The sequence below is a fragment of the Sturnus vulgaris genome, chromosome Z (assembly GCF_052056855.1).
Source record: "Sturnus vulgaris isolate bStuVul1 chromosome Z, bStuVul1.hap1, whole genome shotgun sequence".
Lineage (NCBI taxonomy): Eukaryota > Metazoa > Chordata > Aves > Passeriformes > Sturnidae > Sturnus > Sturnus vulgaris.
This window is the reverse complement of record NC_142283.1, coordinates 49,217,612-49,241,066: the sequence shown is the minus strand read 5'-3', so window position 1 is coordinate 49,241,066 and position 23,455 is coordinate 49,217,612. Positions and strand designations below refer to the sequence as shown.

Genomic DNA, 23,455 nt, shown 5'->3' with positions numbered 1-23,455 from the left:
ACTGGATCTTCATTATCCAGGACTTCAGCAGCTGCTATCAACAGCAGCTGGGCTGCCCTCCCACCTCCAAAAGGACTGATTTCTTCTGCTCTCTGAAAGGACTACTTTCTTACCTAGTGTCAAAATGTGGTGCTTCTGGACTTGATACAAGTCTGTCTAAAGTATACTGTTTAAAGAGAAAAGCGATTCTTTATTATTCTACTGCTCCTTTATACTTGCGTTTTGAGTTGAAATACTCATAAATAAGTAAATGTTTCAAAAGCATTAGAGTGGGGCAACACCTCTTGCAAACCTGACATTTTGCAAACTTCAGTCTATCAAAATATAAAGTTGGCGTAGGATTTAAGCTGAAGAATTGTAAAGTGGAGAACTCTTCTGGAAAGTGTTCAGCTGGTATCTGGAGTCATATCTCCAGATATGTTGTATCATGCTACTAAATATAATTACTTTAAAACATAAGATTAATGTATATTAGGAAGACATTGTTTAAAATGTTAAAAAATTGCGACATCTTCTAAATGCCATTGATGTTGGAAATTTTCCTTCTGTAATGTGAATTTCACACTGCTTCTCCTTTCTGCCACTTAACTGCTCAACTTCCTTTCCTCTTCATAGCATTTCTGTTAGCAGTCTTTCTCCCTCTCCCCAAGGGCCCTCTCCTTTCCTCATTTCTCTGCTCCTTATCATTACCCTCTTTCCCTCACTTTTTCAGCCACCCTTGCACTTCTTTATTTCTTCACTTGCCTTTCTTCATCCTACTAAATTAGCAGAGATTATATGAAGAACTTTTTCAGAAGGTGTTATAGTTAACTGGGACATTCTTGCACTCCAGCCATGCTCTCTTGGCCTTATGGACCATAAATATCAAAGTCAGTGTCTGTAATCACCAATTAATCAATTACTGAAAGCTCTCTTTGTGCCCGTGACACTACTAACACTTGTCCAGCCCGTTAGTAAACACTGTCAGTTTTGTAAAAGCTTTTCACCTAAGATGATGATTATCTTGATAATCTTGACTGCCAAAGTTAGTCCCTATTTATTCTTTCAACAACCTTTCTCAATGGAAAGTTTTCCTTTTTGGCCCTATCAGGCAGTCATGTAACTACCCATCTTTGTCCACTTACACTTTTTCATACATTTGTATCTGTTGCATGTGGCTGATGTCTTAGGAATTACCTGTATGCAATAAAGTTCTTTAAGAACTGTGTAAAATATTATCTTAATTCACTAAGTTTATTGATTTAGTTTTGCTTCTGCTTGTAATCCTGTGGTTTTTGTTTTTTTTTTTTCCACCTGTTACAGGTTACATATAGCAACTGTGTAAATTTATGACTTTTTTTTTTTTTTGAGACTGTGCAATGTGTACCATTGTAGCACAGACAAGTCCATTAAGAAGCGTAGACATTTAATTGCTGGTAATCATGTGGTTACAAATTAAATTCATGAAGTGAAAACCATGAAAGATTGGAAGTGTCTGGAGTCTCACATTTCTTGTACTGGATCTTTTAATTTCAAAAACTAAAAAAAATGCTGAACAAGTGAAACTAAGCAATAGAAGTTAATAAGGCAATAGACTTTTTTACAGAACTGTTTACGTAGCAGAAACAGAATCAGGCCATTTTGAATTCTTATATTAAACAAAAACCAACAAACCTTCTTCAAATGCTGAAACTTTTTTTAGTTTTTTTTTTTTGTTTAACTGCTTAGTAGTCCATTATAAAACATGTCTCCTCCTTTTTTTTACCAATTGTTTACAGAGGAAGAAAAAAATTATTAAATATTGCACTATATTAGTACAAGAATTTTGTAATGGAATCGAGGAATACATTTCTGCCCAGATACTGCATTTGGGGCCTTGTACTTAAAGACCTGGAAGAGGAAGGGTTATCTACAATTTGAGCAAGTTTATTATGGCTTAGTGATTTGCTGATTGATTTCATTTGCTGTCAGTTAAGGCTCTCTTAATGTCAGGCTTTCTTTGCATAATGTCTTGAAATAAAGACTGATGAAGATTTTGCAGATTGATGCTGCTTATATAAACTGACCCTGATTTGCCCTTCTGCATGACAATATAAGTGACAGCACTTAGCCAAAAATATAGCAATGAATATGCAACTTAAGGATTAAGAAAAATACAGTAAACCTTTCAGAATATAAAACTAGGCATAAAAAACAGGCTGTTCTCGTATTTCCACACTTACCATGTAGTGAAGAATTAGACTGGGACAGCATCCCAAATGCTATACTACTGAGGTGAAATTCAAAGAAGATAAGTTTTGAAAGGATTAAAAGTTAAACTGTTTTGAGTTACCAGATTCTATCAATTGGTCATTAATTCATTTTGGTGGGGGGGGTTTTTGGTGGTGTTTTGTTGTTAGTGGGGTTATTTGGGGTTTTTTTTTTTGGTGGAAAGGGTTGTATAAATTTTGGCATATAAATACATATGTTATTACCTGCAAATTTTATTTTTTACGTTGTTATTTTGCAGGAATCATAGCAAGCTGTTTTGAAGCTGTTGTGTTGATTTTTCATTTGTTCAATTGATTCCTTGTCTAGTGACATGTGTTGCCAGTGTCCTAGGATCACAAATTCCAACATTATATTGGACTCTGAAAAGTACAAATTCATGTGATTCATAAAATCTTTGCTATAGGTGTCCCAGGACTAATATGCTTTAAATAGGTCACTCAGTACTTGTCCATTGCAGTACCCAAGTTCATTATACTGTGTTGGGGGTTGTTTTTTCCTTTCCTCTCTGCCTGTGGAATGTTTCCCCATTGACATGCTAAGGGACACTGATGGCTCAAGGCTAGGTCCTTGAGACCTTGAGATGGGGGAAGGAGAGCCTCCCTGCTTTTTTTGGAGTTTCTCTCGGAGGGCAGGGGGAAGGGAGGTTTAAAAGATTAGAAGCAGGTAAAGGAGGGTGGGAGACAGTTGCTGGCTCTCTTGCTTTTAACTTCAGAGGAGAAAGGTCATTGCTACACCCCCCACCATCTCAACACCAGGAGCTACCTCTTGTGTTGCTGGACCCAGCATCCCTGCTTGGACGTCCTCCTGCTTCAGCTTGCTGTTTTCCAGGCATCCTGCCTCTGCCCTATCTCTTCCCATCTGGGACACAGCCCCATGACCTCCAGCACACCTGCAGATGCGGGGGATCATCCCATTTGCCCCTGTCCACTGGGAGCCTGCCAGAGCTCACTGCCAACGGTGACGGTAACTGCACCACAGGGGAAAGGTGTCCACAACCAAAAGAACTGTTACTGGGTTCCTGTTCTGTTTGTTGTTAACTTCATAGTTGTTGTTTTGTTTTGCTTTGTTGTATATATTAGTAAAGAACTGTTGTTCCTATCCCCATATCTTTGACCGACAGACCCTTAATTTCAAAATTATACTAATTGAGAGGGAGGGATTTTACTTTTTCCATTTCAAGGGAAGGCCTTGTTTTTTCCCTAGCACACACCTGTCCTTTGAAACCAGGACAACTATTTTAGAACTCTCCCTTCATTATGGTCTCTTCTCATTTTTGATCTCTCCCTGTTAAATGCAAAAATGTGGTAAGAAATTAGGAAGAGAGGAGAGAATGGAGACAGCTGGAGAGTGCTCTAATTAATGGAAATAGGATGAATGTGGAACTGTTGTGTAAACCTGAATAATAAGGATACACCGCCTGCATGTTGGCAAGTGTACATGCAAAGGATTGGATCTTCTATGGCTTTTAAGAAGATAATATCCATGGAATGACAAACATTCGGGATGTTTTTTGATAAAAGAGCAGTTCTAAAGTAAAGATCAGGAGGGAAGAGTAATCCCTTCCACCTTCGTGGGCAAACCTATGATGTACATTTAATGACTGAAGACTGTATTTTAGTTCTGAATTTTATCTGTTAAGAAGCAGATTTAGTTATTTTCCAGTAACAGCACCTGTTGGTGTATCCCCCTCTTTCTGCTTAATCTTAATCGACAAATACTAAAGGAAGAGATCAGAGAGCAAAGCCTCCTGCCATTGCCACAATATATAGTCCCAGACTTTCCCTCCATCGAGTTTTCCAAACTCAGATATTTTTGGTTTTTGGTTAATATTGTGCAAGTGAAAAATTACAAGCTGAAGTTTAAATTCCCAAGCAGAAAGTCATGTCTTTCAAAGTATTATCTAGAAGGCTTATCTGGTAGCAACATATCTTTGAATCGTTGGTCTGAGTGAGGAGACCAAGAGTTCTGCCATCAGAAAAGTGTCTTCTCTGTTAAGGAAACTTCCCAGTCTGGTCATTCATAAAACACTCTGGCAGTGACATTCCCAAAGTCAGAGACTTTCACTGTTGGGAGTGAAGCCCCTTCGCAGTGGGTGACTCCAGTGCCCTGCTTGACTCCTCACACAGCCCACACTCACATGCAGTCAGACCAGGTTCCCTTACAGGTTCGACCCCAGGTTTCCCTTAGTGGTGTCTCAGATGTCTCAGTCCATAAAGCCATTTATTCACAGTGCAGTAATACAGAAACAGCTTGAGCTGGTGCCTCTGAGCAGGACTCCAGCAAGGGAACCCTGTATCTTTTACATCCTCAGTCTCCCTGCATACAAGTCTTCAGCTTCTGTCCCCACTTTCTGTGTCCATCCACCTAGATGGTGTCACCAGTCTTCATCTCTTTCGTTATCCAAAAGGTAGGCAGTTCTTAGCTTCTGATGGTCTCAGTGTCCATTCACCTGGCTGCTGTCACCCATCTTCATGCCCCTTGATATCCTAAAGTTTGGCAGTTCACAGCCTCTTGTCTCAGGTTGCCACCCAGAGCTCAGACTACATCTCAATCTGTAGCTTTCCTGTCCAGCTACGGGGACCAGGTGTATTACTCAACTCTTTCAACCTGTTGTTCCAGGTGAACAGCATTCTCACTTACCTTCTTGGCCTCTTGCACAGAAGAGGCCAGACTTTAGTATAGTGGAGTTTCACTCGTCCATCAATTTTTAGCTTGCATTGGTTTGGATTTGTACCTTTCTGAGATGAGCTGATCTCTCAGATATGACAAATGCCAAAAAGACAGACTAACACAGTCATTTTCCCAACAAGAGTTTTCTTCAGCTATAAATTCATTGTTGTAGAACTAAATATTCAGAGATGATAGGAATAATTTTATTTGATCTTCCTCAGATTCTGATGGTTAAAAGCAAACTTTGTAAAAAATAAGTTATTTATATAATACTGACCTTTAAGGATAGCAAATTGTCAAGCTCGATGATGCCACTTCTGTAAGAATTTGTTTTGGAAAGAGGGATGCTAATATACGTGCTCATTGTGAGATTTGGTATTAGGTGTACTGTGTTCTTTAAATTTCCTTCTCATCTTTTGGAACAAAAGCTGTTGTCACTAAAATTTCTCATAAAACATTTTCATGGCATAAATTAAGTCTTGAAAGCAAGTCTGATTGAAAATTTAGCCATCTGCATGTTGTTTTTTAAAATGTTGTTTAAGAATGTATGAAGCAAATTGGTTATTTCGTTAACATCTAAGTTTAGGCAGAATGAAGGGATGACAACTGTCCACCCTATATGCGGCAGTTACCATTAGATTAAGGGTGTTTCAATGAATTTGAGGAATGCAGTTCAGCTTTTCTTGATAATTATGTTCTCTAAAGTAATTCACTACTGCTTTTCCCCTATACTGGCATCATGAATTTGTGTAATTAATTGGAAGCCAAAGTGAAAAAATTAATTTGTGATCCAACCAACAGGTGTACTTCAGAATTTCCTTGAAAACTACAAAATATTGCGCTATGTAGGATTAAATACTTACATTGAATTAAAATGCAGTGCTACCATGAGCATTCTTAAGAAAAAGCAAGTGTTTCACAAAATTTTGCACAATTTGCCAGCCCCTAGGCTCTTTTGACTTGAGCATTCCCCTAAAATCTGGTACAAGGATTAGGACTCACTCGTGAGTATTAATGTGTGAGCCACACAATCGCAGTTGTCATATTGATTAACCTGCCAGAAGAGACCTTTGTCTCTCTTAGTAAATGGCAACTAGAGCATAGACTATGCTCAGCTTTTTGTGTGGAAAATAAAAAGTGGACGCATTTCCCCCTTCTATCCATAGGTAAAATATTTAATTCAGTTTGAAAATGTTTTAATATACAATTAAAAATCTGCTTCTTGTGGGCAAAAGGGAATGATCTATACCCCTTCAGAGGTCTAGTCAAAATATTTAAGAAAATGTTTATAGTGAGCCTAAATTTTGTGGGGTGGTAATTTTTTTTCTCTTGGAGTCAATGACAGACTTCTACAGCAGTTAAAACTAAGTATTTTTTTCATGAGTAGAGCATATATCTTTTGAAATTGGTCTTAGTTAAGAGAGCACTATTTAAAACCAATGAAAAATAATATTCCAATTTTTAGTAAACTACTATGCTGGAAAATAGTTGAATTAGTTACTTATGTTGGACAGCTTGTGGACAGCATTTCAAAGAGAGCAGAAGAGTTTTTCAGATCTCACATTTACCTCACATTTACATTCCATGTGAAGTTGCTTTAGATTTTTCTACTTAGTAATCTGACAGATTAATATCTGCTTCTCTCTCCTCCTTAAGTTGTTCTTCTACACATTCACCTATAGTAAATCAATATTTTAGGCAACTAAGACAGTGTTTAGGTAGCATTTATTTATAAAAATTGTTTTGTTTATATAAGATATTTGTATGTAAGATATAAGGAATAATATCTCATTTTAAGGAATTAGAAAATGACAAAGATTGTGCTTTTTAAAATTTATTTTAGTAACATATATTTGGTTGTGGAAAACAGAATTCTATTCTTGTTTTTTTCTGGTTCCAAGATGTCACTTCAGTAGGTCAAAGGTAATATCATCAAGATTCAGACAACTTGTATTTCACTTGGCATTTCACCTGAATTTTGATGAGAAGTTTTGCTCTCTTCTTTCTCCTCAAGACTGAATGGGTAATGGAATACTATCATGTTTTGTAGTAAGACTGCGTCCTGACTTTTCTGTAGTGACTGCTGCTGTTTGGTTCTTCTCATCAGTGATAATGCATTATGCTTGTATTAGGCAGATTTTCACATGCACTTAAATGTAGGCTTTATAGTAGTGCCAGTGACCACCCTTCTCTGTCTTTTGTCCCTGTCTAGAATATAAACTGCAAAAGAAGCTGATATACACCGAAGACAGGATACCAGCCTGAAACTTCTTTCAGTTTACATTTCTTTCTCACTAAAATCACTTACTTGAAAAATTCTAACCCTTCCTTACAAACTTAAATATTAATTTTAAATCAAGACTGTGTAAGAGGATGGGAAGTGTACAATGTAGTGGTAACATTTTCCCCATTTGTACCTGAAACTATAGATTCTTTGGAACAGGAATTGTTTCTCGTTTACGTTTTGTATGCAGCTGTGCTTGGTGTTGTGCAGTAGACAGTGAGAATGGTCTCGCATAAAAACATTAATGGCCTATAAAAACCTGTATTTCCTCAATTTTGTTGAGTGACAATTTTCTTGCATAGTCCAGAGATCTTTCTAAATAGTCAAGGCTGAAGGTAGCTAGTTCCTTTGCTATAAAATTCTCAGGATTCTTTCTGCCAGGTCATACCAACTAAACACATTTGTCTTAATTTATCAGTTTCTAAAAGATTGAGGTAATTTCTGAAAGTCTTATACTTTGTAATAATTTTCATGAGAATTGTTGTTATGCCCATCCACAGTGGTTTCCAGTAGAAGCACTTTCTCTTCCGTCGCTGTCAATTTCAATGCTCCCTTTTCAATTTTCTTGTAGGAAGTCATGTCATTACCTCTTGCAGAGAATCTAGCCTTTTATTTAGAGCTTCATTCCCTTGGGCTATCTGCTGAGACCTACAGGGTAAAGTAATTGTTATTGAAGCGAAGGGGATAGAGTTAGGCCCCGTGTGTGGCACTGAGTCAGCTTTCGTTGGGGGAAAAAAAAAGTTGTAACAAAACTGACCTGCTTTTTGGCACATTTAAATTGTGCATGCCACGCTTGAATGGAACTGAACAAAAAGTTTAGTGTTGAAATGAGATACAAGGAGAATAGATCATTAAAGAAGTGCCAAACAGCTGCAAAAGTGCAATTTCGCTGAATGCGGTTTCCCTTGAGGTTTTTTCCCAGATGCCAGAGAAGCTGCAGTATTTATATCCTTCACTGATGCCACTAGACATTTTGGACTATGGGTGAAGGCAGCCAGGATGGGTTTTCAAATGGCCAGATGTATGGGGGGAAATGAATTGTAATGATTTCTTCTTCAAATATAGCCCTTTTAAAGATATAGTCATTATCCTGAAATCTTTTATTTCTAAAAACAAAAAGTAATTGATGTTTGTTTTGTTTTCTGGACTCATTGTAATGAATCTTATTTATGTTAGTTCAGAGCAAGGCAGTAATGACAGGCATACAGAACTCCACTCCATGGAGTTTTGCTTTCACACCACTTGCTTTTGCCTGAATTCCACTTCAGCCAAACTCTGTACCATGAATGAAAGTCTCAGTCTTTCCATATTCTTATGTAAGCATTTTGTTAATTCAGTTAACCAGTGTTAATCTTTAATTCTTCTGAAGTTCATTCATTATTCAATCTCTTGTTCTTTTTTATCTTTTTGTATGTATAGTTCTGGGGTAATTTGCTGTGTGCTAACACTGTGTTTATTTGAAGAATTCCTGAAGGAAGAACCAAGCAAACATGAATTTTAACTTTTCTGTACATTTTTGGTTTTTAAAGTATGTTGTGTAAAGTAGATGATTTTGTTATTTTGACTACTTCATCTGATGTTACAAAGTCAATGCTTATATTGTCAGGCTGTTAGTCTTTCTGACACCTTTTAGAAAGCATTATTTCAGCATAAGGTCTCCTTCCTTTAGGTTTATTGCCTCCAAACTTGAGATGCAGTTCTATGATAACAGCGGGCCAAATAAGTCCTAAGATAAAGTAATAACATTGATATAAAAATAAATAAACTGATTTTTAATAGTTTGGTATTTCATTTGTAACTTTAGAATAGTGTAAAACTTTAGATGGAAATTGCCATTCACTACAATTTGTAGCTCATAATCCAAATAATTTTTTCAAACTGTGTTCTCAATGGCCAAACACTAAGGACAAGGGAGGCAACCTGTATAGTGTTTTAAGTGGGAATTTAAAAGGCTTTTTTTATAATGTATGATAAATACATTAACACTTTGATGAGAGGTCTTCTACTAATTTGCATATGCTGATCTGGGTATTTATTGTATGTTTCTACAGTAACTTCAATGAGAACAGCTCAAGTGTGAATAACCTTTGAATTTCATAAATTAATTTTTTAAAAATATTGTTTTTCTTTTTGTATTTCTAATTCCTTGAAGATTGTTATGTAATTTGTCAGTATTAGCAATTTTTCCCTTTAAATAAAGTACTCCTGCAGACTGAAGTCGTTCAGTCTTGTAAATTTACAGGCAGCAATACATGGAAATGCAGTTTTATGGCATCTCTAGCACTATCTACCTGAAAATTACTGTTTCTAGAAATGGTGTACAGAACACGACAATGACTGGTTATTCAAAAGTGCATGAAATGTTAGAAAAAAATGGGTTTACATGTCCCCTGGAGAACTGTCCTAAGCTTAAGTGTTCTCAGTCCTTTTAAAGATTAATATTGAGAAAGAAAGCATGGTTTAAATGTTGCTCTTTTGCTCTGATGTTCACTGGTTTGTAGTTTATAAACAGCATCAACTTAGTTCATTTTATTTTTACTCTCAACTTTGGTTTCTCATCTTCACCGCCCTGGAGCCAAAGCCAAAACTTTTTATATATACCCTCATATTGTAGATGAAACGTCTCTGAAGAGGTCATAAAGGCCTTCTTCCACTCAAAAATCTTCAGATTCCATTTTTCTAATTGAATAAAGATCTAAAGTTCAAAATACTTAGTTCCCTTATGGTATGACTAACACCTGATTTTTTTAAAAAAATCTGATTTTGCTCAGACTGGTAAAGTGCTCTTAGGGGTTTTCTAGATAGGGATAGGGATACTGTTTTAAATGTTCAGTAGCTGTAAAAAAGAAATTGTTAGAAGTATTTAGGCTTAAAATAATCTGTCCATTGAAAGTTGTATTTGAAAATAGAATTTGGGCACTCTTTTTACATGTCAACTGTAAGAATATAGTTTTATGTTGTGAGTTGTAGCCAGTTATCATGCATCTGAAGTTTTCATGAAGCTGCCTGTGTCATATCTTAGTGCTGGAGCAGGGGTTTTCTCTCACAGACTCTTTTGGATTAAAATCACTGCTACCATACTCCTACCAGCACTCCTACTATTAAAAGCACTCCAGCCATAGTACGTGATGTAGGATATTGATGTCATAAATAATAGTGACATCCTTTATACATTAAAGCATTGTGTAGACTGAAAAGGAAAGAGATTGCTGTAAAAAAACAAACATACAGCATCTGATCATTTCTTCTTTTAGTTTTTTGGGGTTTTTTTTAATGTGGAGCAATTGCTTACAATTTTTGCTCTTAAGATTGACAATCCTAGGTAAATTTCAACCACTGGATTTCTGTTCCATCCCAACGATGACTTTGTAATCACTGAATTAGGTTGAGGTTGGAAGGGACCTCTGACGGTCCTTCGGTCCATGCCCCTTGCACAAGCAGGGAGTAACACCTAGAGCCACTAATGTTTAAAATCAGTATTCTTCAAATCCAGTTTTTCTGTGGCCTCCTTGATTAAGTCTTCTCCCCACTAACTTTCCTACAACACTCATCTGCCTAAAATGTTGTAGACTTTTGAAATGAGTTGCAATAATATAGGTTCCTGTAAGGTTTGGGGATCACTACCCCAAACTACTACTTGCCTTTCTGAACAGAAGTCAATTTCTGGTGTGTATTCTTGAAACATTTTGCGTGTAACTGAAGACAAATTTTTATTGTTTTATGGTCTGCTCCCAGTTTTAATGTCACACTATTACCAGCACATTCAAAACAAGAAGTGCTTGCTTAACTGCAGACCATGCAGATGTATATAAATGCCAAATTTTATGTTATAAAAATTTATCAGGAGTATTTCTGGAACATCTTATTGTTATGTGTACTTAAAAGCTATATATATGTAGTTATCATCTTAATGCTATTACTGTACTTACTGGATCTTACTGTACTTCACAAGAAAGCACTCAGTAGTAGGAGTGGAAAAAAATTTTGCAGAGCTAGACTTGCATTCTTGGAAAATTCTGTCAACTGACTTTCTTGACCTCAGAACAGTTTCCAGAGCTGCAGGTTTATTTGTATCTATAATGTTCAAATAGGGATCTAAATTGAGGTTTTGAACTTCTTTAAAGATGCATTTAATCATTAGGTAACAGAGAATATAACTTGCAAGTGGCCATGTTCTATGCCCATTCCATGTGTATCAGGCTTTCCAGTAAGGGCAATTTTTGTATTGTTGAAGACAGATCCATCATTCAATCTCGTGACTGACATAAGTTTCTTAAAATTTTTTGTGCTTTCTAGTGGCATATCTAAAAACCCAATATATTTTCCCTTCCCCAGATGTCATTTAGAATAAGTATTCTTCATGCTCATGCCACCTCCTGGAAGACCCAAAAATAATGTTTGTCCTAACCTATTCCTGAGCAAGAGAGACCTAAACTAATCCCAACTCTTTGCTAGGAAGTTGGGATATACTGGAAGGAATTTGCACATATGGGTACATAAATGCCACCTTCCACATTCGTAAGGAACGATTACTACATGCAAATCTACTTTCTTTTGGACTAAATAGAAATCTAAGTTATTTCAAAAAATAATTGCTATGTGTGAAAATAAAAGTTCATGAATACATTTTTCCTAGATTTAAAATTTTCAAATCTTTTGAATGAGAAAACAAATTAAATATCTGAGCAGGTCAGCAAGGAATTAGAAAATACTGTTTCAGATAACTTCATGGTAGTGGCTTCACTGGCTTTGTAGTAGTAGAGGTAAAAGGTTATGGAAATGTCTCTTTAAATTCTAATTCAGCGAAACCTTTAAATATCATGTGTGAAGTAATTAAAGGAACACATGAGATTTTTTCAGTGAGATTTGAGACACAGCTTGCTATGCAATGGTATAATCCTTGTTTATGGGTCACAGGCCCAGGTAATAGTCCTATTTCAACATGTCTCATTTTAAACATGTGGGCTGTTGCTGTTTGAAGACTGTCAGGCAGTATTATGTGGCGTATAAGATATATCCCCATTCCTGCTTGGTATTGTTTCTGAATAGATGCAGCATTTTAGTTGTGTTGAATGTGAAATAAAAACATTTAAAAGCAGGATTAGAGCTGATGGTGGCAGGCTTACAGAACTACGTGAATATACTGTTTGGATTAGCACTATAGTATTTAAAACATTTCAGATATTTTTTCTTATAAAAAAAGATACGTTGGTGTTGATTTGCCATGGCAGTTTTCTACACTTCACAATAAAATAATCTGATTGATTTCAGTGATGTTACCTTTATTCTGAAAAGCAGCAGTATGTTTGAGAACAAAGAAAGGAAAAGTTAAAGCCTTAGTAAATGCCTGTTTGTGGTATTATAGTTTTTAAATCTGTTCTACAGACATATTCAGAAAGACCAATTTCGATTACCTGTAATATGTTCTTACAGTTGCAGCTTGCTACAGCTCATTTTAAAGGGGAAAACTGTAACTTCACATATAAAAGGTAATTAGCCAGTTGTAAAGAAGACCAATAATCTCAAAAAGTGTTAGACTATTTGAGACAAAGTTACCACTGTCAAATCATTTGTTCTCTCTTGTGCTGCTAAGATTTATTATCCATCTGTTTGATATTATACGACTTGGATATTCTTACACTATAGACATGAAAACAATTCTATTTTTCCAGCTATACTATAATCAGATTATTTAATTCCAGAGATCTGTAGCTTTACCATATTTCTTTTGTTTCTGGCAAATTAATTTTCTTAACATGAAGTGGGAAGACCAATTTTGAAAGTAGTAAAATTCACCTAAAACTGTGCAGTGATTCTTTATAAACATAAATTGAATGTGCAGAGTTTTGTAGTTAAATAAAATAAAAAATAGTATCAACTGTTCAATGGAGTATTGTATGTTTGAAAACAGCTCACTTTTCAATTGGGATGCACAGTCATTTGCTTTTCCTTGAAGCTATCAATATTTCAGATTTTTGAAGAAGTACAAAATCTTATGTTAGACCTTTGGTTAAGACCTTACAACCTAAGTGCCTGGTTTACAACTTTTGTTTGATCTTTCCGATTAATAAAAATGAGATCTTCTGTGATGATGTATGCTACTTGGCATTTAAGTATAGCTTGTCTGGCACTGATGATTTACTTTACTTTTTAAAGGCTGTGATTCGAAGTTTCATGGAAGTCTACCAACTTGTAGTTTCCAGAGTTGAAATATTAGTGAGAGAAACAGAATCTCTTCAGCTTCACACTGCTGCCCTAAAGTCCAGGCTCCAAACAGCTAACCTTCATGAAAGTGACCTTACAAATGGTAAGTCTGCTTTTGAAGTAATTTTTGTCATTTGAATGTGGTTTCTTAGCCAGCATGTCCCTTTATACTGTATAGTTTCTGTAGGGAAATACAATAATATTTATCTATAAATGTAATAGAGCAATAAAACCAGTGTCAACAGAAACTTTTTCTGAAAAGGAATGGTAAAAGTTAACGCAGGGTTTAATTTTTACTACTGTATCTTCTACAAGGACCTGTTCATTGCTGCTGGAAAAGAATACATTGTGAATATTTTAGTTTTACCAGTACAGTAAATAGCTGAACTTTGGACCTGAAGAAGCATTGTATGTTAAAACAGAATGTTATTAGCTTCATATAAACAAAGTGGTTTTCAGGAGATCTGAATTATTTTTAGATTATTGTGGTTATGAATAATCCTTATCAGTAAACTTACAAGGTTAAAGTTCAGTTTATATTTTCTTTAATATTTATTTATATTTTCTATTCAGGAATATAATTTTTGGTCTAAAAATATTGTTGCCCACAAAGGTACATGGATTTGTTTAGGGGAAGGTAATAAGGTGAGCCTTCAGATTTGAGATCTCTTTCTAGGGAAATTACTAAATGCAGATTTATTTGTGTCATAAATATGTAGCCAAGTAGCACTAGAAATGTAAGGGAAATTTCCTTAGAAAGAGACTGTGTAGGATGTGCAACTTGCATACACTCAGTGTATTTCTCCCCAGCTCTTCTTACTTTTCCACAGAGAATAAAGGAGAAAGGTTTGGAGTTCATTTTATTGGTGGTGGTGGTTCTTGTTGTTATTGTTGTTCTTCCCTTCCTACTGTCTTTTCTTTCAGCCTTGTGTAGTAAAAAAGAAAATTAGTATTGCTTGTCTTTCTTTTTGAAAAAGAAGATTTGTAAGAAGAGAGCTGTCACAATGCAAACGATATAAACATACTAGTAAACATATATTTAAAGGCTGTGACTATGGGTTTGGCTTTGGTTGTTTCCAACAGAATTACATTAATTTCTTATCTTGCTTCTAACAGCACAATGGGAAATTAGTGTGAATACAAACTATATTAATCAGTGCTAAATTTGAGTTTTAACGTCTTGAAGTGACAATTGTTGAATGAAAACTTTGTTTTATTTGTGATTACACAACCTTTCTAAGAAATGAAATTACTTCACTGAAACTGCTTTTTTCCTCCTCCTCTTTTGATATCTTCTGCTATGTTTATGTGTGTCCTGCTGAGCCTATGCCCGATGTAATTGGACTGCTCCTTTGCCTGTTATGATTGTTTTGTTGTTTAAATCACTTGTTTACTAAAGGTTGGGAAGTCTGCCAAACTTGCAGCAAGGTTTGCTTTCATTTGAATTGAAAGAGTTTTTAGCAAATATTATGCTAGTTCTGTCTGTGAAGGTCTATGCAATGGCCTGATACATTACAGTGAAAACCAGCTCTCCTATGTTTGTGTTTAAATGCTGTGTTTTTAAAGTAGTTTGTATCTGTGTGTCATTTTAATGCAAAGATGATACTATTTGCATTGTGGAAGGATCTCTTAGCCCTCTGGGAAGAACAGCAGTTCTTTTTTTAGATGAAGTTTTATTTGAAATTAGGCCTAAGCATTACTATGAAGTATTTAAAAATTTTTATGTAAAAATGAAAGCATTCAGAATGAGAGTCTCAAGTTGCCATGAAACAGTGATAATGGTATATTTTGTAGTATTTGGGTTTTCTGTAAATTCATCCCTCATATTTGTAAAAGTTGTATTAAGCATGAATTTTAATAACTTTAGGCATCACAGCTTTGCAGCGTGACTTAGATTTTAACATTCTAGTTGATACTGTTTTGGTTTGATTTTGAGGAGGAAGTTCTGCTCTGAATTGCTTTCTCGAGTAAAAAGAATAAAACAGATTTTTTTTTGCTTATTTTAAATGAAAGGGAGCAATGACTACTTGAATACGTATTTGGTTTGAAAATTAGCTTTTTTAGTTTTGTTAGTTTTAATTCACTGTCTTCAATAATATATCCCTTGCAGACAAAATTTTACATGGAGCCGACAAACACAGCGCTTGGACTGTATCAGTTGCAGGCCTTCATATGACATATGTTTGTGTTTCCTGAACAGTAACTACTGCTCAGTGCTGAAATACATTTTTTAAGTGTTCCAGTTGTGTATCACATGTGGACTCTTACTATATAAAATTGGGTTTTATCTCACAATGTTGTGGCTGTTTCTTAATGTCTTTTATCCTAGTTGCTTAAGGACCTTGCCCTGCCAACAGCCCATTACATGCAAGTTTGGGCCATTCATCAGTATCGGTATTTTCTATGTTTAGATGGTACTGCTTTCCTAATTGACATGTTTCTACTGAAATTGCATAGCCATGTCACCTTTCTTTCTATTTACACCACTTTCTTCTGCTGCTTTGGGTTTTATTAATAATTGTAAAAACAAAATTGATGTCATGAGGCAAAATTGAGGATTCTAACTCCTCATCTTTTATCTCAGACTGAATTGATATCTGCATCCTCCAGTCTATTTCTAGTCCAAGCACTTTCCTTCTAGTCAATAGAGTTTAGATTCTGAGTGTGCTATATGTGGTCATGCTAATGCCAACAGAGAGGAACATGAAGGGATATGATTATGATGGACAGAGGTGAGATGAACACTGGAGCCACTGCTTATAGAGAAGAGGATTATGTGGGGAGCAGTGAAGTCAGTGGCAGAATGTCTCTGTAGTCTTCATTAGTGCCCAGCTATCTATGTCATACTTTTCTCTGGTGATTCTTACTTTGTGGAGAGAAAGGTCCTGTGCGTTTTTAATTCTTGCAACTCTTTAAAATTCAATATGGCTGAAAACCAGCTTAGGTTTCCTACCTGTCTTCTTTTCTTCTTCCTTCCTTCTTTCTGCTCCCCCTCCCTTTCTCCCTGCCCCTCCCCTTTCTATTGTTCTCTATTCCTGTATCTCTCTTCTGTTGGTTGGTAGGGTTCCTGGTTGACTGGTTTCAGTTTTTTTAACTTCTTCTGTTTCTTTGTTTTTTACCAACGGCTTCTGAAATTTCCCTTATATTTCTAACATACCTTTTCTTTTTTTTCTACTATTAGGAGACTATCAGCATTTTGTAGTAGTCCTTCCTATTTCTTGTTCAGCAACATCCAGTAATATAAACATCATTAATTGGACTGTGCTGAATTTTGCCGCTTTTATTAATTTTTATTCTTCTTCAGATGTATTAATTTCTTATTATACTTGCACGTTCATTCAGAGCTGCAGTAATAAGTATACCTTGAACTGAGAGCTTAGAAGTGCTGTATTGTGCAGTAGTGTAGTCATAAGCAGTTTCTTTGTGGGTGCTGCAGGGCAATATTTAGTCACATGGCAAGTATGTGAATTCCTGGTGTCCAAGAGATTGGGTGTCTGAATCCCTGGTTTTTGCTGTAAGTGCAGTGTTTCAGAGTGCGCAGTGACACTCTGTTTTCCAGTGTGACACATAGGAGAAATAGTGAACAGAACTCAATTGCTTATAAAATATTTTCAGAAAGTCTTCTTGTAGCTTCCAACCCTAAGATTTTATACCTGATGTCAGTACCGCTGTCAGAAGTTTAAGATTGTAAAATAAGCTGTTATCAGTCCTGGCAAACAAAAGGAGCCACTTTTTTACAAGTGCTTCTTGTCAGGTGCTTCTCTGAACCTGCATGTGTGCTGATCTGGTGATACTCCTTTTTTCTGTTTTCACCTCAGAATCAAAAGAGAATAAAAAATGAAGAGGGAAATACAGTAATTTCTAAAGATTATGAAGAAATAAAAGCTTTGTGTGTACTGGAGAAATGGAAATTGGGGGACCCAAAAGGACAGCTTCACCTGAAAGGGAGGGGGGGAAAGTGAGTTTCAGATGGATGAGGTGAAGTAAAGGGGTCTGTAAATGTAGCAGAATTCTCAAACTGTGAAAACAGCTGTTGTATTTTGATGCTTCTCTTAGCTGAGGTGAAAGTAAAGTTACTCATTGGTTTATGTGGCTGTCTTATCTTTTTCACCACAATTGTGCCTGTGTCTGTCTTTTGTCTGGAAATGTCTAGTGATATTGCCGTAAGTATTGAACATACCGAAATGGTGGGTTTTGTTGAGGTGAGAGAAGCAAGTAGAATGATCTTTTGCATGAAAATTATGTGTTTGTTCTTGAGATCCTAGTGATTGACATATAGTCTCATACTTCTGTGTTGAAAATCTGCATTAAGCAAAATGTACACTTTTCTCTCTACTCAAAGCAGTCAGCTTTCAGTTCTCATGATCTACATGAACCCTGTTCATAGGGGGTAGAGAGAAAAGAAATATTTAAAATTCAAACTTATCAGTTAACTATTTCCCTGAAATTTTCTTCCTACTTAACCAGGCTGATCAGGGCAGCCTGATCAGGGCAGTGGTTTTACATATCTTTTCCCCATATACTTTCTTTCCTTGTCACCAGTTCAATCTGTGTTTTATGGCAAAGACCTGCATCTAACAGGGATGCGTTGTCATAAATTTACAATTATGAGGATGGAAGTAGAGATAAACAAAACATCCTAACTATTTTCCTGTTCTCTTGCTTCATAAGGGAAAGGCATTTATTGGTGTCATGTTAAATGTCAGAGAGTGTCTTTCATGGGCCAGAGCCATATCTCTGATGTAGCTGGAGGAATTCTTCCCAGATGTTGCAAAAAGCAGGTATGTCCTGAATGAAAGCTCTCTGTCGTGATTTGACACTGGCCAAACACCAGGCACCCATGAAAGTCACTCACTCACCTTCCCCTACCGCGGCTGGGTAGAGCAGAGAAAAATTTCATGAAGGCTTCATGAGTTAAGATAAGGACTGGAATAAAACACTCCAAGGGCAAAACATGCTCAATTTAAAAGTAAAATGTGAATTTATTACTGACAGAGTCAGAGGAGGATAATGAGAAGTAAAATAAGCCCGTAAAAACACATTTTCTTCCCCCAGCCCCTCCCTCATTTCCATTGACAGCACAGGGAGAGAGGACATGGGGTTTTGGTCAGTTCATCACCCGAGATTTTCTTCCACTGCTTAGGGAGAGGAGTCCTTCCCTGTGAGGCTGTGGGTCCCTCCCATGGGACACAATTCTCCATGAACTTCTCCAGCGTGGATCCAATCTCATGAGCAGCAGTCCCACCAAAGCTGCTGCAATATGAGTCCCTCCCCCAGGAACACAGTCCTCCCACACTGCTGTGGCTTGGGTCATTCTTCCACAGGGGACAGTGCTCCAAGGACAGGCTGCTCCAGCCTGGAAGCAAGGGATTCTCTCTCCTCTCGGTCTCCCACTGGATCACAGCCTCCTCCAGGCATCCTCCCCCATGGGTTGTGGGTGGATCTCTGCATCCCCTGTGGATCCCCATGGATCCCCATGGGCTGTGGGTGGATCTCTGCATCCCCTGTGGATCCCCATGGATCCCCATGGACTGTGGGTAGATCTCTGCATCCCCTGTGGATCCTCGTTGGCTGCAGAGCACAGCTGATTCACCATGGTCTCACCACAGCCTGCAGAGGAATCTTTGCTCCAGCACCTGGAGCAGCTCCTGCCTCTCCTTCTCCACTGACCCTGGTGTCTCTATGTTCTCATCTCCTCTTCTTCTCTAGCTGAAATTAACAGTGCCCCACTTAGTTTTGATTTTCTTCCTAAATATGTTATCACAGAGGCATTACCAGCCTCTCTCATTGGCCCAGCTTTGGCCAGCAGCATGTCCATCTTCAGAGCCATCAGGGCTTGGGTCTGCCAGACGTGGTGGAAGTTTCAGCAGCTTCTCAACAGAAGCCACCTCTGTGGCCCCTCCACTACCAAAAACCAGGCTGTGCAAAACCAAAACACTCCTCTTGGCTTTTTCACTTCTCCACGTAGTCTTAAGCATATTTGAATTTGTTTTGTGAAAGATTTGGAGATACTGGTTCTTAAATTGCTTTGCAAAAAGCAATTAGACTTCTATTTTTATTGTTAGTCTCTGTCTTGATGTGTTTTCCTGGAAATAGTCTTGGGCAGAATTCAGTAAATATGGACCTTAATAATCCAAACTTCACTCTGTATTGTTGCTTACCAGTGTTTAGTTGTTGTGGAACATGTGAATGTTCCTGAAGTGATAGTAAATAAAAAAAAAACTCTGACAAGCCCACAAGGAAAATTACCCAACTATTCAGAGGATCATAGACATGAAAGTGTGGAAATATCAGACAAATGAAAATAGAAAACTCTATTCAAGTTCAATGTCTCTGTAAGACTGAGTCCACCAAGCAGTAATATCTCCCCGAAATTATGTTTTTGTTGAAATATTTGCATTTCTTTCCTGACTTTAAGTAATTGGGCATCACTTGTCAGCCTTACTGTATAGCCAAGGAATGCACATATCCTAATGCAAATGATCACTTGGTCACATGGTATTGCTTACACAAGTAATAGTTGTAACCAAACAGTATAAATCATGTAGTTTAGAATAATACTAATGCTACTACTACTAAAAACAACAACAACAACTTATATTATAAATCACATTCTGCAACTTACGGTACTGTTGTAAAAAGTAGTTACAGTAATCTGGCAACACATTTGCTGTTTTGTGAAGAATGCTTCTTTTTCTATGCAAAATTTTTTTTGATACTCAATATTCTAGGTATGTGAACTTTAAACTTGTCAGACTGTTGTAACATATTTGAAAATTATAGTAATTTGATTAAAATGTTGCCTATAAGGCAAAAGGTTCAGTTAATAGAATCCATATGTAATTAAAGTGCAGAACAAAATGTAATCAGACCCCAGTGACTGGTGCCTTCATATTGATAGTTTTAAAGTGGCCTGTGGGGTTGAAAGTTTATGTTAAAGTTACCAATGTAGCTGTGCTCCAGAAAAAAAGCAAGACAATGTAGCTGCTGAAGCAGGTATGACAATGTCCCAAACTGATAATCATAAAACAAAAGTAGTTGATAATCTGAATTTTGGGGCTGTCTTCCACTTGGCAGGTGGAAGAAGCACAAGACTGTTGTATTGTACTAGTCAGAGAAGTTGCATTTTGCAGCAGCATTTCTATATAAACATTCCTAAATGAGGGAAGTACGCCACATGAGAGCAAGTAACAGTGTATTTTTTTAATAATATAGTTGCTTGATTTGTGTGAATTCATGTTTGAATCATCTGAAAGTTACAGACACAACACTATGTACCAAGCCACAAAAGAAGTTTAAAAAAATTTCCTGAACTTTAAAAAAAAAATAAAATATTTTCTCTGGACAGTTTTAAGAGTTGACATCCTGTGTTAGAGTTCTCTAATCATCACCAGCACAATTTACAATCAGAACACACAGAGAGCCAGTTCAGACCAGCTCATCTGTTGACTTTGGCAGAAGCCCTTAATCTCACTGTGTGTAGCTGCCACTTGAGAACTGGGGACTCGGCAGAGAGCCAAAGGAGGGTGGGATGCAGGGTTGGTCAAGGCATGAACACATAGGCCTGCTTCATTTCAACAGCCATACACTGCTTTTTTTTATACTCTTTTCATTTTACAGCCTTATTTTTTTTTAACTTGAAATTAAATGAGGACCTCTCATGAGCCACTACGCTCCAGGCATAAGAAATTGTAATGTCTGGCTTCCAGAAACTGTCCCGTCAAAATGTGCTTCTGATTAGGTGGCTTAATTACAGCTGTGAAAACAATGTTGATTTAGGCCTCAAGATTCCAGTGCATGTCAGCCGTTATTAGCTAGCCTTGGACTGAAGCCACCATTTTAAGACTCCGTACCACTAAAGTCACACACTGCCTGACAACTTTTTATTTAGGCAGAAATGTTGCCAGAAGCAACACATTTTATGCAAAATATTTTTCATTGCACAAATTTCAAATGTGACACAGTTGATGGACATAAAATGGGTAGTTATGGGTGGACCTCACCAAGTCCAAAACCTAACTTTTGCAAAAGAAGCCGTACCCCAACACATCCCCCTCCCCCACTTCAAATAGTTTTTTCTAAAGTTTGACTGACATAATGCTTAATTTTAATTCCTTTAATTCAGTTTTATTCCAAATCCAGCATGTTGGTTTAACCACCCAATTTTATTGCATCTAAATTTTCCTGACAGTTTCATTTGCTGTTGGGAAATAAAATTGCCATTTTTGCAACATGGGAAATAATGGCTAGTTTCAAAACCAATATGTTTGAAACTTCCTTTGCCTGAAGCAGGTTAAGGCACACACTCAATTTACTTTAGGGGAAAAAAGCTCATTAAATAGTTTTTAATATTTTAATATAATTTAAGTAACTGCTTTCACAGTGGGAAGGCTTATTAGGCCCATGTATTTACACCTGCAGAGAGGTAAATGTTTGGGTAATTAGGTGGTTTCCAATAATTCAGTTTTTCAGTCGCAGGGTTAATGCTGTAAACACTGTAGATGGACAGAAAAAGTGCTGCATTGAAACATTACATTTCCACTTTTAGCATTTTGCTTTCAAGTGCTTAAGAAAGAGGCTTAAGTGGGGTTGGTTTGGGTTTTGTGGAATTTTTTTTTTTGTTTTGGTTTGTTTTGGTTTTTTTTGTTTTTTCTTTGTTTGTTCTGTTCTTCAGCTCTCCTTAAAGACATGAATTGGGCTAAGTAAGGAATGTGAGAGAATGTGTGTGGGTGTTAACTCTCAGCAGAGGAAAAGTAAGATCTACATTCTCACTTCACTGTTGCTATGAAATTCCAAATGTCCATGCTGTGTGGTTTAATGGAAACCATGAAGTTCCTAAATGACCGCAAGTTTGTTCCGCTGTTAAGCGCAAAACAAATCTTTCAAGTCATTGGCTAAGTCACAAAAAAGGAGGGTCATGTTTTCAGGAAGGTAATCTCCTTTCCTTTTTTTTCCTTCATGGTTTGCATTTCTATGGCATTAGAAATGTGTTTCTAGTGAGGTACTGGAACTACTAGCTCACAAACAAGGATCCTTAGTTCCCAGGACTGAAAACAAGACACTTGGAAGCTAAAACTGTATTCATCTCTTACCCTAAATGCAGGCCAGTGCAACAATTGTACCTTCAGGAGCAACTAATTGGAAATGGATTTTGAGAAACTAATGATTTGGATAAGGAAGCAAGTCTAAAGTGTAGGTTCAAGTTTGTCCTGTGGAAAATCACCATGCATTCATTCTCTGCCTGCAGTAGATTAGTGGAGAGCAAGGCAGTGGATGCCTATGCTTTATTTTGTTCAGTTTTCAAAGGAGGAATACTGGAATGAGCTAGTCTTCTATTTTCTTTGCATATACTAGGTGGGGTTTCCTGAAAAAGAGTGTTTCAGAAAGGCCCTAGTTGCTGTGGGGGGCAACTGTAAGTCAGTAGACAGCCATGTGATGGCTTTTTCCTTATTAGACACCTTTGCACTAGTCTTTTGAAATGTGTTTCATTGGTCATACACAATGAGTGTTATCCATCAGTCACATCCATTTGCCTCCTGTTGGATACGCATTGCTGTTTCTTTTGCTTTCTTCCCACACCTGTTAAAGGAGCATTTCCAGGACATCAAATTAAAAGAAACATTAATATATTACATATATTGTTAATGCTGCAATAGAAATGAAAGTGTTGGGAGTGCTAGACAGGCTGTTATTTCGAGAGCTGGATATTATAGACCAGGACATTTAACCCTGGAAAAAAGTTTATACAGAAGAACAGAGCCAAGGACACAATTTTACTGTCTTTATAGAAGAAAAGGAATATTCTCTACAAAGGCAGACAAATACACTTCTTTCCAGACTCAAGGACTTTTACTCAGGCCAGAAGGTGCTTCCTCCTCCCTTTTGAACAAGTTATTTCAAGAAAGAGAGCTGGGAAGCTTCTATTATTCCCTGCTAAACTATGGGTTAAACATAAAGGGAATATCTGTTTGTTCTGAGACTCTGAATTTGCTGAGAAATTTTTGGAGGGGATTAAAGCATAGCTGTGCCTGAATGAGTCTAGCAGAG

General features: G+C 36.8%; 1 protein-coding gene across 3 annotated transcripts in view; it reads left to right on the top strand.

Annotated features, from left to right (window-relative positions):
* CCDC171 (coiled-coil domain containing 171) overlaps positions 1 to 23,455 on the top strand; it is a 156,706-nt gene that overhangs the window by 118,241 nt on the left and 15,010 nt on the right. For all 3 annotated transcript variants that reach the window (XM_014873186.2, XM_014873104.2, XM_088155897.1), the window contains exon 24: positions 13,361 to 13,511. In XM_014873186.2, the coding sequence (XP_014728672.1) occupies positions 13,361 to 13,511 (151 nt within the window). The remainder of the gene's footprint in view (positions 1 to 13,360; positions 13,512 to 23,455) is intronic.